Here is a 14,515-nt window from a genome sequence, read left to right on the forward strand (position 1 = left end):
AATCTCATTCTATGTTGCCCAGTCCCAGCCTAAGGAGTGCTGGCAAAGGGGGAGGGGGGAAGGGAGAGGGGGCAGGGAGGGCAGAGCGGCGAGAGCTGCCGGGTCCCGCGGACGCTCCCGAGCCCACGCCCTCACTCGCTCACACCCACCCTCCGGCACTCACACCCATGGGCTCCCCGGAGCCCGGCGCGGGGCTCCAGCCTAGGCTGGGGTCCCAGCGCGGGCCCGCGGGATGCTGGCGCGCCGTGCGGCGCCGAGTTGCGCGTCCCTCGTCCCTTTGTTGACAATTCCCCGAACCAACTTGAGTTTGGCCGGCTCCGCCGCGGCCCTGACGTCACGCGCGGTCACGTGGCCCCGCCTCCCGCTGGATCTTTAAGTAGAAAGTAATCTATCAGGCCAGTCCTTAAAACGGGACTTTCGACTACGGGGGCTTGGCGTCCCTGACACCCCCTCCCCCCCCTCGCCCCGGCCCGCGCCCTCCCGAGCTGCTCGGCGCCCGGCGTCCCGCGCCCGTCCGCACCGCTGTTGCTCTCGGCGCCCCGGCCAGAGGCCGAGGAAGGCGGGCGAAGTGAGGGGGCGGGGGGCGCGGCGTGGACAAGCCGCCGCGGCCGGGAGCGGCATCGAGCGCCTAGTACCGAGCGCCGGGGACGGCCGGAGTTTGAGGAGCGCGGCCGCGGGGGGCGGACGCCAGCGCCCGCGCCGCGCGATGCCGGGCTGCCGAGAGTGAGCTCAGCCGGGAGGGCCCCGAACCACCTACGTCCCCCTCCCCTCTCCCAGCCTCCCACCTTTCGGGAGCACCCCAGACCCCCTTCCCCGGAGCTCGGCGGCAGCCCCTGACGACTCCCATCGCCCGCCGCCGCCACCAACCCCGAGGAGGGATGACCCTCTCCGGCGGCGGCAGCGCCAGCGACATGTCCGGCCAGACGGTGCTGACGGCCGAGGACGTGGACATCGATGTGGTGGGCGAGGGCGACGACGGGCTGGAGGAGAAAGACAGCGACGCGGGCTGCGACAGCCCCGTGGGGCCGCCGGAGCTGCGCCTGGACGAGGCGGACGAGGTGACGCCGGCGGCACCCCTCCACGGGCAGCCCCAGCCGCCGCACCAGCAGCCCCTGGCGCTGCCCAAAGAGGCGGCCGGAGCCGGGGCTGGGCCAGGGGGCGAGGCGGGCGCTCCCGAAGCTGACGGCTGCAAGGGCGGCGTGGGCGGCGAGGAGGGCGGCGGGAGCGGCGGCGGCGGCGGCGGGCCGGGCTCGGGCGGCGGCGCGGCGGGCGGCCTGGCCCCCAGCAAGCCCAAGAACAGCCTGGTGAAGCCGCCCTACTCCTACATCGCGCTCATCACTATGGCTATCCTGCAGAGCCCGCAGAAGAAGCTGACCCTGAGCGGCATCTGCGAGTTCATTAGCAACCGCTTCCCCTACTACCGGGAGAAGTTCCCCGCCTGGCAGAACAGCATCCGCCACAACCTCTCGCTCAACGACTGCTTCGTCAAGATCCCCCGCGAGCCGGGCAACCCGGGCAAGGGCAACTACTGGACCCTGGACCCGCAGTCCGAGGACATGTTCGACAACGGCAGCTTCCTGCGGCGCCGGAAACGCTTCAAGCGCCACCAGCAGGAGCACCTGCGCGAGCAGACGGCGCTCATGATGCAGAGCTTCGGCGCTTACAGCCTGGCGGCGGCTGCGGGCGCCGCGGGGCCCTACGGCCGCCCCTACGGCCTGCACCCCGCGGCCGCGGCCGGCGCCTACTCTCACCCGGCGGCCGCGGCGGCCGCGGCGGCGGCGGCGGCGCTCCAGTACCCGTACGCGTTGCCGCCGGTGGCCCCCGTGCTGCCGCCCGCGGTGCCGCTGCTGCCCTCGGGCGAGCTGGGCCGCAAAGCGGCCGCCTTCGGCTCGCAGCTCGGCCCGGGCCTGCAGCTGCAGCTGAATAGCCTGGGCGCCGCCGCGGCCGCCGCGGGCACGGCGGGCGCTGCGGGCACCACCGCGTCGCTGATCAAGTCCGAGCCGAGCGCCCGGCCGTCGTTCAGCATCGAAAACATCATCGGCGGGGGCCCCGCGGCGCCCGGGGGCTCGGCAGCGGGCGCTGGGGGCGCCGGGGTAACTGGGGGCACTGGGGGCGGTGGGGGCGGCAGCGCGGCGCAGTCCTTCCTACGGCCGCCCGCGACCGTGCAGTCCGCGGCGCTCATGGCCACGCACCAGCCGCTGTCGCTGAGCCGGACGACGGCCACCATCGCGCCCATCCTGAGCGTGCCGCTCTCCGGACAGTTCCTGCAGCCCGCAGCCTCGGCCGCCGCCGCCGCCGCCGCCGCCGCGCAAGCCAAGTGGCCGGCTCAATAGGGACGCGCCGATGGCTGGGACCGCGGGCCGGGCGGCGGCCGGCGGCGGTCGCTGCACTCCTGGTCTGCGCGCCCCGCCCCGGGCCCGGCCCCCCTGCCCAATCCCGGACTCTGCCTCTCCTCCATTTCCTCCCCCCCCCCACCGCCCCCCGCCGACCCCTCAACACCGACCTTCGGCGGCCTCCACCCCTTCGCGCACACCTAGGCTGGCGGAGCAAACTCTCGCCGCCCGCCCGCCGGGAATAGCTTTCCGTACAGGTAAAACCGAAAACTGAATTTTCCAAAAAATGTACCCCGACGGCTCCTGCCCTCAGTACCGAGGGGCTGGGAGGGAAATTCTTTGTACATATTTGTATAAAAATTATTGACTTTCCTTTTGGGGTTCTTATTTTTTTAAGAAAAAAAAATTCAGTAGATTTAGAGCTCTGAACTTTCATTTTTTTTGAAGGTTCACTCTCCGCAGTTTTATGTGAGAAAAAAATGTATAGAGACGTTGGGAGATTTTAAATATAAAAAATTTTCAAAAGGCGAAAAGTGTCATTCTATTATAAAAGTCTGTTTATATATGAATGAATATATATGGTATTCTAAATGTTATTCCATCGTGTTGTACACAACTTTGTAAATAAATTTTTAAAATGTTCTCCCTAGTGTTTTATTTAGATGTCTGAGGTAAACGACAATATTTTAATATTGTATTTGTATTTTTATCTTTACCAGAAATTCGAGGAGTTTCAAGTAACGACCCTTTCAAAGTAAGCTATGCATAATTTGAATGTATGAAAATTTTAATTGGAGAAAGGAAAGAATGCCTAGTTTATATCGTATTAACGTTTTTCTTTTAGTTTTCACATAAAATTGGAAGGTGAGTGATGATCTCATTCATACCAATCCATTAAGTCTGAATGATCAGATATTTCTATAGATTAAATAAAGCTGCCATTTTTTAAAAAACCAACCTAAATGTGAACAACAGAACAGAATGATCTTTTGATTTTTTTTTTAATACCAGACTTTTGTCTTTCATAATGAGTTCTTGGTCATTTCAATTACCCTTTCTAAGGAATGTAAATTACAAACATGTCCCATTTTAGCATTCAAATCTTACTTAATTTCAAAAATTTATTAATTTTCATTAAGTGGAAGTGGCAAATAAACAGTTTTTTTAATCTATGTGACGGCAGTTTAATTTTTGCAGTGTAATGGTATTACCTATATTAACCTGATCAATAAGACAGTTCTTATTCTATTACAATACTTTCAAAATAAGATACCCCTTTCCTATGGCAATACATCTACAACATAATTTTGATTCCTGAAGGATTCCTATAAATGCCTCTTCTCCAACCCGCAGGGTTTCGTTCGAAAGGCCAAGGAATAGTGGCCTTAACAGTCTTAAAAAACAGGTGCACATCCCCCGTCCCCCCCCCCTTTATTCCCCTCTTATTAAAACTTTTTTAAGAGAGTAAACCATAGTCTAGGTTAGTGGGAAGTGAGAGATCATAGGGCAGGAATGGGGAGATGTCCTCGTAGATCGGCTGTTGCAACCTTAAAAGTATTAATGTAGAAATGAAACATCTAGAAGAAGGCCGTTTCCCATCACCACCAACTTATCCTCAAACGGCATCAATTCTAATTATTTTGTAATTAATTTAGCTGTTAAATTGCTTATGCGAAATCGCTTTCCAAAACTGGAACGGCTAGCAGTGCTGTCAGCTCGGCCCTACGCGCGTCCTGCTTGCAAAACACGGCTAGTCCCTGCCGGTGGCGTCAGCCTCGGCTCTTGGTCTTGGAGATGCCTTCCGGCTTCGGATCCGAGCCTTATTTCTCTGCTGTCGGCGTGAGCTAGGGAGTCGCTTTGAAAGACACGTCCTCGAAAATACCGAATCTGTTTTCCTGGTAAACAGTAAACATTATTGTGTCCTGAGTAAACATTCCTCTTGGATCAGGGTCCTAAAATAAAACAGGCTGCCGGGGGTGAGATAGTTTAACTTGATAAACAAGAACCTGATAATCAACCGCGGCCGAACGGGAGCAACAGTAACCTTCACGGAGAAGAGATTATGGACCACACAGTCTCCGGGCGGGTCCCTTCTAATCTCCTTTTACAAGGAAAACTAAACGGATCTAAATTTGTTTGTGTGTTGCAGCTATAAAAGTAACAAGTTGTTTCACAGTTGTGTCTGGCTAATCGGTTTTTACACAAACAGCAAATGGTACATGATTGCAAACACATAGAGGTTATTTCTAATTTTAGCTGACACCCCTGGGAAAAGGGAAAGGCAGGGCTTCTTGAATTCACTTTTAGCCTCAAGAAGCTGCTGATCCAAGGCTTCTAAATGACATTGGATAACAGAGGCCTCATTCCATCCCTGATCCTTTGTTACTTATAAAATTACTCGCTCATATTTCCACGCATAGCAGCAATACCGGCCGAGCCTGAGCTCGCAGCTTGACACTCGGCCACAAGCCGCCGCTTGAGATCCGCAGGGCTTTTTCCAGAGATGCATTAGGCGGCAGGGAGTAGAGGAGGAATCTGCCGGCAACTTTCCTTCTAGCCGCTTCTCAACCTTGAACTAGAGCCTGGACATGGTCCCCTTCCTTTATTTCCTGGAGAATAGGAGACTCCCAGATGCAGACCCCAAACTGGACAGCGGCTGTTTAAAGTGCTGGCAGATGTCTGGGCGATAGACCTGACTGTACCCCTTTGAAAAGCTCTTTTTGGTTTAAGCTTTTTAAACCACGAAGGTGTAGAGCAGAAGGGAAAATGCAAATAAATATAATGAACGCAAGCATTTGGTGGTGGGGATGGGGGGGAGGGTTGAAACTCCCTTGATATGAACGCGGGCATCAGCGATGAAAGACACTGAAATCCCTTTTTTTTTTGCATTGAGATTTAAAGGCAACAAGACCGATATCTGCTTTTTATTCCACTTAGGCAGATTTATTTGTAATAAAAAAAAAAGGAAGCTGGTTGATTTTTATGGGAGAGAGATTTTTAGCTTTCGGCTACACACGAATTTAAACTGGTTTCCACCTCCTCCGGCACTCATTTCTAGAAAGTCAATCCAGTCCCGAGGCCTGTAGTCCTTAGAACTTCTCCGGGACCGAGTCCCCGAATGGGGTCCCTGCATGCAGTTCCTCGGGGAATGGGTGAATCCGGAGGTCCAGGGAAATAGGAACCTAGACCAGAGCAAGACCCTTGCACGGACTATGATGGGCTCTCGATGCGATGGCGGATGTTGCCTGTAGGGGGCGACGAGCAGATGGAAAACTTCCCCATTTTGTCTCCTAGCATCCAGCTCCAACCCTCCGAGGCCTCTCCTGGTCTCGCAGCCTCTGAACAGCCTGGCACCCTTGTTCATCCTCTGGGTCTGGGACATGCAGGTAGAATCTTGGAGAAGCAGCTTTCCTCGGCCTGTCTCCTGAAAGGGACAGAGTCCCGAGGGAAGTTTGTCTTAAAGATTGGGAAGCAATAAAGTTTAGTGATGAGGAAACATCGACTTGGTAGCAATTAAGAATTATATTTGAGGTTATTTATTTTATATGGTTTATTGGAAGAGTCTTGTCAGTGAGGGGAACATGAAAGGCTGATGGGGGGGTGGTTAACGTGGGTTCCTTGAAGAACTGTCTGGAAGAGAATGTGATCTGAAAGCCAATTCCAAAGTCATGTGTCCATTGGACTCCACTATGATTGTGGCAAACTGCAGCATGAATTAGTCAATGTTCTCCTCGCTGGGAGGGGTGGAGGGGATGGGTGTTGGAAGAGCATTCTTAGGGTGCCCAAGCCCAGTCATGAGGGATTGGGTACCTATTTCATGGGAAGGGATGATAGGAAGCAATGGAATGACAGAGACCTTGCAGAGGTGGGTTTCAATCAGGGATTAGGCATTTTGTGACTGTGACTTTGGACAAGCTGCTTGGTTTCTTTGAGTCTCTTCATTTCTTTACCTCTACAATGAGAATGAGGAGTGGGCAGCCTGGGTGGCTCAGGGTGGCTCAGTGGTTTAGCGCCGCCTGCAGCCTAGGGTGTGATCCTGGAGACCTAGGATCGAGTCCCACGTCAGGCTCCCTGGATGGAGCCTGCTTCTCTCTCTGCCTCTCTCTCTCTCTCTCTCTCTCTGTCTCTCATGAATAAATAAATAAATAAGATTTTAAAAAGAGAGAGAGAATGAGGAGTCCATCTGATGCTTGGGCTTACAGGATTAGGTGAGTTGGTGTCAGCGAAAAATGTTTTATAAATTGTAAGGAGCTAAAGGGGATGTAAGGAGTTTGCTTGGTATTTCTAATGGCTTCTGGACAGAGAAAACAACTCTATTCCAAGCACTAACACTGTTTGCTTTTGAAAAACTCGATTTTAGGTGTGAAAAGTGGGTTTTTCTAAGAGGGGTCAAAGAACCTATTCCAGTCCCCTGCTGCCTGGAAGGATGGAGCAAAAGAGGCTGGTCAGAAGGGGCTTTTAAAAGGTGGACCTCCTCCTGGTCTTGAGTTCTTCCACTATGGTTTGGGCCTGAGGAGAAATCCTCAGGCCAGCTCCAGAGGCCTGGCATATTTCTTTCTGGCTGAATGGTCCACTTTGCTATTTGCCCCTTTGCCTGCACCATCTGAGGCAAGTGGGGAAACAGGAGCCCTTCGCTGACAGATGCCCATTAGTGTAAAACATGGGCTTCGGGGGTGAATTAAAGGTAACCAGATCCTAAAGTCACATAAAAGACCACCCTCTCTTTGCCTCCCTCTAACAGTTGGCAGAATTATACCCAGAGCCAACTTCTCTCTTAACCATTACCATCTCCTCCCCTTGCCCTCTTAGGAATGTACAGGCCATTCTTTGCTCCCCAGAAGCAAGACCAGCCAAGGAGGGCGGGTGCATAGAACAAAATTTGAAAAGAAATGTTGCAAAATCATCCATGAAGTAGTAAGAAAGCATTGTCATCTTATTTATTTATTTATTTATTTATTTATTTTTTACTTCTTGAGGGGGTGTCTTACAACAGAATTTCTCAAAATAAGGATTACATTAATCCCCTTCCCTATTTTAATATAAAACCCATACCGAAGCCCTTCTTTTCCAGATGGTGTTGTGTTTACGCACACAGCTTCTTCCAATCAGTGGCAAGGTGGGGAGGAGGATGGAACACCTTCATTCCCTAGTCCCTCGGGGCTGCATTTCGGAGTCATCTTCAGAAAAACAGTCTTACAGAACACCCTCCCCTCTATTCACATAGCCTCCGCAAGGTTCTGGGACTTCCCCAAGGTCACTCAGCAGCCAAGTGTAAGCTATGGAAATACTCCGGGCGGGGGGGGGGGGGGGGAGTGTTCTCCACGTACCAGGGAAGGATGTTCATTTGAGGAAAGGAAAAAGCGAACCATGGGGGCAAGTCAGGTTGGGAAGAGTAGAGAAAAGAAAAAGACCAACCCAGGGACTCAGCTTGGGGAAGACCCAAGACCTAGAGCCTTGGGGCGTCTCCGAGGACCTGAAGCCCGCTCCGCCCCAGCCCGCCGGTGCACCGCTAGCCCAGCCCTGGTGGGTTCTGCGGAGACCGACGGCTCGATGTTCTTTTTGGCGCGTGATTTGGGAAGGGAAGAAAGGAGGCGGGAACCCCAGGCCCGCAACTCCCCTCGCCCCGCAGTCAGCGGCGCGTCCACTGCGCTCCGGTGTCTGCAGCCGGTCCCCAGGGGCCCCCCAAGCGCCTCCCTCTGTGGGTCCACCTTTGCGCCAGCCGCGAGGACTCGGCCTGCGGGACTCCAGCTCCCCCTGTCTGAAGGGAGGGAAGAAGAGAATATGAATTAATTAGGGAGAACACCCCTCCGGGAAAGATGCCCGCCGCGGGCCGGGGGCAGCGAGGGGCGGGGTGGGGACTGTCCTCCCGGCCCTGCCCCGCGGCGCCCCACTGGCCGGCGCTTCGGGAGGCTCGCGACGCGCGGTATGTCCCCGCCGGGGGCACTCGGGCGGCCTGGGACCGCAGCCTGCGATCTCTGGGAAACCAAGAGCAAGTTTACTACGTTCTAGTGAGGCCACAGCCCTGGCGAGTCGCAAAAGGAGGGTCGAGAGGACCCCGGAGACCCGGCCTGGGTGGCGGACGACCCGAGGGTCGCCACCTCGGGCCTGCTCGCGCGGCCGCCAGGGCGCGGCAAGGTCTCCTCTGGCCGCTCCCTCTGGAGCCGACCTGGCGTTTGCAACGTCCCTTCCCGGGATCTGGCAACAGGCGCTGCCGTGCGCCCCTTATTGAAGAGGGGAGCTTTGCTTCTTTTCCTCCCTCCATCCCTTGCAACTCTCTCCTCTCGACACATGGTAAGCGAGACTCCGTTTTCTCCTAAAGATCAACCACACATTTTGCCCGTTACCCTATTCTGCAAGGGGCGTGTGCCTGGTATCGCAGAGAGCTTTGGGGTCAGCGCCAGAGCAAATCCAAACCCTAAATGTTCTCTTTGCCCTCAAGCTCCACCTGGGGGGGAGGCAGCGCCTCCTCCAGGAAGCCTTACAGAACCTCGCAGCCCTGGTTAGTTGCACCTCGTTGGAGCCCACTTGGCCAACCAATGAACCGTTGTCGTAGATACCTGTGAGTTTCTTACTGCCTGAGATTGCCTAGCACAAAAGGGACAGCTAAAATGTTTTGCCTAGCAAATGACAAGCGAGGACCGTGGGTATGAGGATGAGGAAAGCTGTTAATTGATCAAAACAGGTCTTTCTCAAGAGTTTGGGGGACTATTTTCTTCCCATTCCTTTTCTTCAGTCCCCTTCTTTATGATAATGCTTTTACAAACACCATGTTAATTTTTTTTATTCATGAGACACACACACACACACAGAGAGAGAGAGAGAGAGAGAGAGGCAGAGACAGACAGAGGGAGAAGCAGGCTTCTCGCAGGGAGCCATATACAGGACTTAAACCCTGGACTGGGATCACGCCCTGGGCCGAAGGCAGATGCCCAACCACTGAGCCACCCAGGTGTCCCAAACCATGTTATCTTTTTTTTTTTTAAGATTGTATTTATTTATTCGTGAGAGACACACAGAGAGAGGCAGAGACACAGGCAGAGGGAGAAGCAGGCATTCTATGCAGGGAACCCGACATGGGACTCCATTCCAGGTCTCCAGAGTCACACCCTGGGCTGAAGGCAGAGCTAAACTGCTGAGCCACGTGGGCTGCCCAAAACCATATTAATATTTTATTTTTATTTTTTAAAAGATTTTATTTATTTATGCATGAGAGACATATATATAGAGAGAGGCAGAGACACAGGTAGAGGGAGAAGCAGGCTCCACGCAGAGAGCCCGCCATGGGACTCGATCCCGGGTCCCCAGGACCACGCCCCCGGCTGCAGGCTGCGCTAAACTGCTGTGCCACCGGGGCTGCCCTATATTAATATTTTAAATGAAGGAATTTTAAAACTATTTATTAGAGGTCTAAAAGGTATAAGACATGTCAGCTTCATAATATAATTTGATTTTCTGGAATGTTTTCTCTGCCTTCTCTCTCTCTCTCTTTTTAAGATTTTATTTATTCATTCCAGACAGACACAGAGAGAGAGGCAGAGACACAGGCAGAGAGAGAAGCAGGCTCCATGCAGGGAGCCTGACGTGGGACTCAATCCTGGGTCTCCAGGATCATACCCCAGGCTGAAGGTGGCGCCAAACTGCTGGGCCATTGGGGCTGCCCCTTTTCTGCCTTCTCTTACGTGAAATATCATCAGACAGTTCCACCTCCAACCTCCTTTAGAGCACTTGAGTTTTCAGCAAGATTCTGCTTCATTTCTTCTAGTGGAAGAGGAATCAAACTTCACCAAACATTCATCGCTTCTGGGGGCATCTTTATTTGCTACACTGTCTTTCTCTTATAGAACTGGTTTGTTTAGTAAAATATAGAGGATTTGAGAGTCATTTGCTTAGATTTTAATATTAAAGATGACCATATAAGTTGTTCATATTATCAACTGTTGGGTTTCTTTATGTAGAAACAACATTTACTGTGGTTTGGCTTTTCCATGAAAACTATTGTTTGTGGGGAAAACTGAGCAAAAGCTAAATAAAGCTTTGAGAAAGCATTAGGGTTCTATATTCAGTATACATGTTCTAGGACTGTCCAGGAGCCTTGTTCTGAGATTCACTTGGAAAGTCCTAGTTACCATCACCCCTCCTAGGATTGGGTTCAGAAAATACTGGCAGCAAAAGTTTTGTGAGATGGTTGTTAGAATCTCATGTTATTTTAACCAACCAAACAAAAAAAAATCTTTAGTTAAACAGATCATTTAATTTGTGTTTCATTGCTATGACCATTGGCATAACAGTTATCTCTTACCTGTCAGTCATCCCGACCTTCACCATATGAAACTAGATATCTTCTCTGAAAAATATTCATATGGATTTTGCTATTTAATACAAAGAAGAAAGAAGGAAAATCCCAGATTATTTGACTATTGCCCTCATATTGGAATCAAGATAACATGCTCTTGGGATGCCTGGGTGGCTCAAAGGTTGAGCGTCTACCTTTGGCTCAGGGCGTGATCCTGGAGTCTTTGGGATCGAGTCCCACATCGGGCTCCCTGCATGAAGCCTACTTTTCCCTCTGCCTACGTATCTCTGTGTCTCTCGTGAGTAATTAAATATTATATATATATATATACATATATATATATATAACATGCTCTTTAGTTTTATACACTTAATGCATTTTTTTTCAAATTTCTATCTAGTTTGTGTGGTCTCTATTGATTTAGTCTTTATATAGCCCAGTTAGCTGCTTCTTCTGCCATTGTTACAGATTATCCCAGTAAGCCATCTCTCAAATTCTACCATCTTGCAAATGTAAATGTTGGTTACAAGAGCAAGGTGGTATCAAGATCAGCACAAATTAATCACAACCACTGAGAAACATCTGCTTTATTGATGGTACTTCAACAGCATCACCTTTCCACATGCATCAGGAATTATGGCTTTATGATAAAGTTGCTCTTGTTGCTGGAGGGAATCAAGTGCAAGTATTAATAGATTGGATTAAAAGACAAGACTAATTCCTAGTCCTAGTCCTGACATTGAACTTCGAAGTATCTGGTGGACTCTATATTTGCCCATGTAAAGATTACTATTGAAAATTTAGCTGAGAGAAAGAATTGTAGTATTATAACCACAATTTTAAAGTTTTAGCCAAGAGTTTTTTGAGTACTGTTTAAAAATTTAGAGATTTTTTAAAACCTTAATTTCATTTTTGTCTTGGTTTAAGATATGTTTTTCCAAGACATCTGTCACTCAAACCTCTAGCAGTTTAATGACTCCTTTACTCTGATATTGATAGTATATATTGTAGTTTAAGGTAGAGGACTAAATCACCCCTTCTCTACTACCACCATCCATGAGGCCCCATGAATAAATTGAAGACCTCCCCCACAGGATCCTGAGAGTGAATCCACCCTCCACTTTGGGAACCATCATTTTGGTACAGTATATTCAATAAAATAACTTAATGGGTTACAGTTATTGCTTTTAAATACTCTTACATAGGTGAGATGAAGTATAAGGAAAAACTTTATTAAATTTTGAGAGCTAAAAACTTACTGTATAAGAGAGCTAAGCTGTATTTTCAGAATCAATTCCCTTGCTAAGAAGGTTTATTATTCAAGGTGCAGAATGATATTTTGGAAAGACTATGAGCTTTGAATCTAATAGTCCTACTGTCAAATCCTGGCTCTACCATTTTCTGAATATAATTTTCATCAAAGTTATTTAGTCTGTCTAAAGCTCAGTTTTCTTATCTATAAAATGGGGATCACAATATGAAGATTTACTGTGATAATGTATTTGGAGTGCTCAAAAATGATGGCTATTATTACTTTACAGTTTTGCTGATTTTATAGCACTCATATTTTCATGAGGCTACCTTTATTTTTTTCTTTGATATCATATACCAATAGTTGTCACATTTCATATTTAAAAATGAAGTTGCTGATACCACTGTCCCTTCTATCTGTTTGAGCGAGGTATCATTTTTGTGTTCCCACAACTTAACAAATGTGAAACAATTTACTCTGTAGTGCCACTTGGTAAATCACTTTTTCACTTTCAGGATATTTTTCAGTCTTGTGGATGAGAGGTCTTGACAATAGTCATTAAAGATATGATAGCACTTTCACAAGAACAAGGCCATGTGCCTTATGTCTTTGCTGAGCTCGGGTCTAGGTGGACTAATTTTAACATTTTTCTAGATCTGCACTAAGATTTCACTAGAAGAAGTCACTTTCTGCCTAGATTGGATCTGATAAGGCAAACACCTAATTCTGAGCTTGTAAAGATCACCTCAGTTATACTGTCTGGTTAATGGGAAGATGTCATATCATATAGTTAAAGGAAGATGTGATAGAAATAAGATTGACCGGGTTTTGCTGCTTAGTGATCTTGACTAAGTCACTTGAAACCTCAAATTATGATAATTTAGTTGAGACCTTTGTCTATTTGGCTTACTTAAACTAAAGCAAATATCACTTAAAAAGTATGAGAAAGAATGAAAAACTATTAAAATGTGAAACTGCCTTTAGTTCTCTTCAATGGGCATGAAACACAGGGAAAGGTATATGGGTGGTGTGAAGTTGCACACAGTCTCAGTTCCTTCATGTATTTTGTAATGTGAGCATCTTGCTACAGAAAATGGGATGGGATCTCAGTGTTTAAATATATTGCTCTTATATTTTTGTACAACATGGCTCCTAAATGCAAACTAGCGATTACATCTAGACTTCAAACAAAGGGACATCAACCTGTTCTAACAATGGAGAAAAAGCTGACTATTTGATCAATGGAGAGATTGTATGCTAAGAGATTGTATGTTAAGGCATATAGTTAAGGGCAACTTTAAGGGATTTTGTGACTAATTTTTACTATATTTGATTTTTTACCTTACATGTTACTTTATAATCTAACTCCTGCACAAAATGCAATTTCCGTTGTAATATCTGCCTTACCAGGGTTGTTCTGGGAATCAAATGCAATAATATATGTTAAAGTGGTCAGCAAAATTCACAGCGCTATAAAATGTAAAATGTTTCTGTAATCTGGACAAGGCTTGGTCAACCATTTAAATGTTTTTATTCTGTGTTCTCACACAGAAAGTGAATTATAGCTGTGTACAGAACAACAATCACAACAATAATGATAGAAGGTAAGAAGATTGGTTAATTGACCACTTACGACAACCCAGGAAATGTGTTTAGCACTTTAAGTGGATTATCTAAATTAGATACTGCTTCGGGAAGAGTTCTTCCATTTAGATTTCTGTACTCCAGGCCCTTGTAAGGGTACCTCAGTTTCAAATACTATTTACACTTTTTGGGAAACCCTCACATTATTCATCTATGTAGCCAGTATTTTTTTCATCTGATACAGCTGATTTTTTGTTAAGATTTTATTTATTTGAGAGAGAGAGGGGGGGGGGAAGGAGCACAGAAAGACAAGCAGATTCCCCACCTTGTGCAGAGCCTGACTTGGGACTCAATCCCACGACCCCAAGATCGTGACCTGAACCAAAATCCAGAGTTGACACTCGACCAACTAAGCTGCCCGGTTGCCCCTGATTGAGAAGTGCTAGGTGAGAAAATACTTATTTCCTACTATTTACAAGGGGAGGAATTTTCATTTGAGGACATGTGAACCTTTACCACTTTTTTTTTTTTAGATTTTATTTATTTTTTAGAGAAAGGATGTGTGCACATGAGCATTCGACTGTGAGCAGGAGAGGGGCAGAGAGAGACAGAATCTCAAGCAGACTCCAAGCTAAGCAGGAGCCCAACACAGGACTCAATCTCATGATCCTGAGATCATGACCTGAGCCAAAACCAATAGTCTCACTTAACCAACTGAGCCATGCAGGCACCTCGAACCTTTACCACTTATTCACTCCAGCCCTGAGGGAGGAAGGAGGACTTATCTGTTTAGTGAATTTAGGAGGAGCTAAGCATTTGTGGATCAGCCACTCCTGTACATTTTGGATTTGCCTGCTCTCGGAGAGGACACATTCAGGTTTTCAACCTCTGTCATACTATGACCTTAGCAAAACGTGCCCTTACTTGTGGTTGAGATCTCAGCTATTTGGTGTTCCCAAAACACCAAACAGGTAAGCAGGTAGGTAGGTAGGTAAATCTCACTCATTTAGCAGCTGTTAGCAAGTTCACTTGGTTGCACATCACTTAATTTAG

The 14,515-nt window shown here is 48.7% G+C and overlaps 1 protein-coding gene across 1 annotated transcript; it reads left to right on the forward strand.

Annotated features, from left to right (window-relative positions):
* The first annotated feature begins 478 nt into the window (after nucleotides 1-478).
* Nucleotides 479-2,880, forward strand: FOXD3 (forkhead box D3). Its single transcript, XM_055306490.1, has one exon. It carries the CDS (start codon nucleotides 879-881, stop codon nucleotides 2,331-2,333), a length of 1,455 nt encoding a protein of 484 aa, XP_055162465.1. The 5' UTR covers nucleotides 479-878; the 3' UTR covers nucleotides 2,334-2,880.
* The last annotated feature ends 11,635 nt before the right edge of the window (nucleotides 2,881-14,515 follow it).

The sequence above is a fragment of the Nyctereutes procyonoides genome, unplaced genomic scaffold (assembly GCF_905146905.1).
Source record: "Nyctereutes procyonoides isolate TBG_1078 unplaced genomic scaffold, NYPRO_anot_genome, whole genome shotgun sequence".
NCBI lineage: Eukaryota > Metazoa > Chordata > Mammalia > Carnivora > Canidae > Nyctereutes > Nyctereutes procyonoides.

Excerpts from the sequence above, each read along its gene's own strand:
- FOXD3 (XM_055306490.1), top strand. The coding sequence starts at position 879 with ATGACCCTCTCCGGCGGCGGCAGCGCCAGCGACATGTCCGGCCAGACG.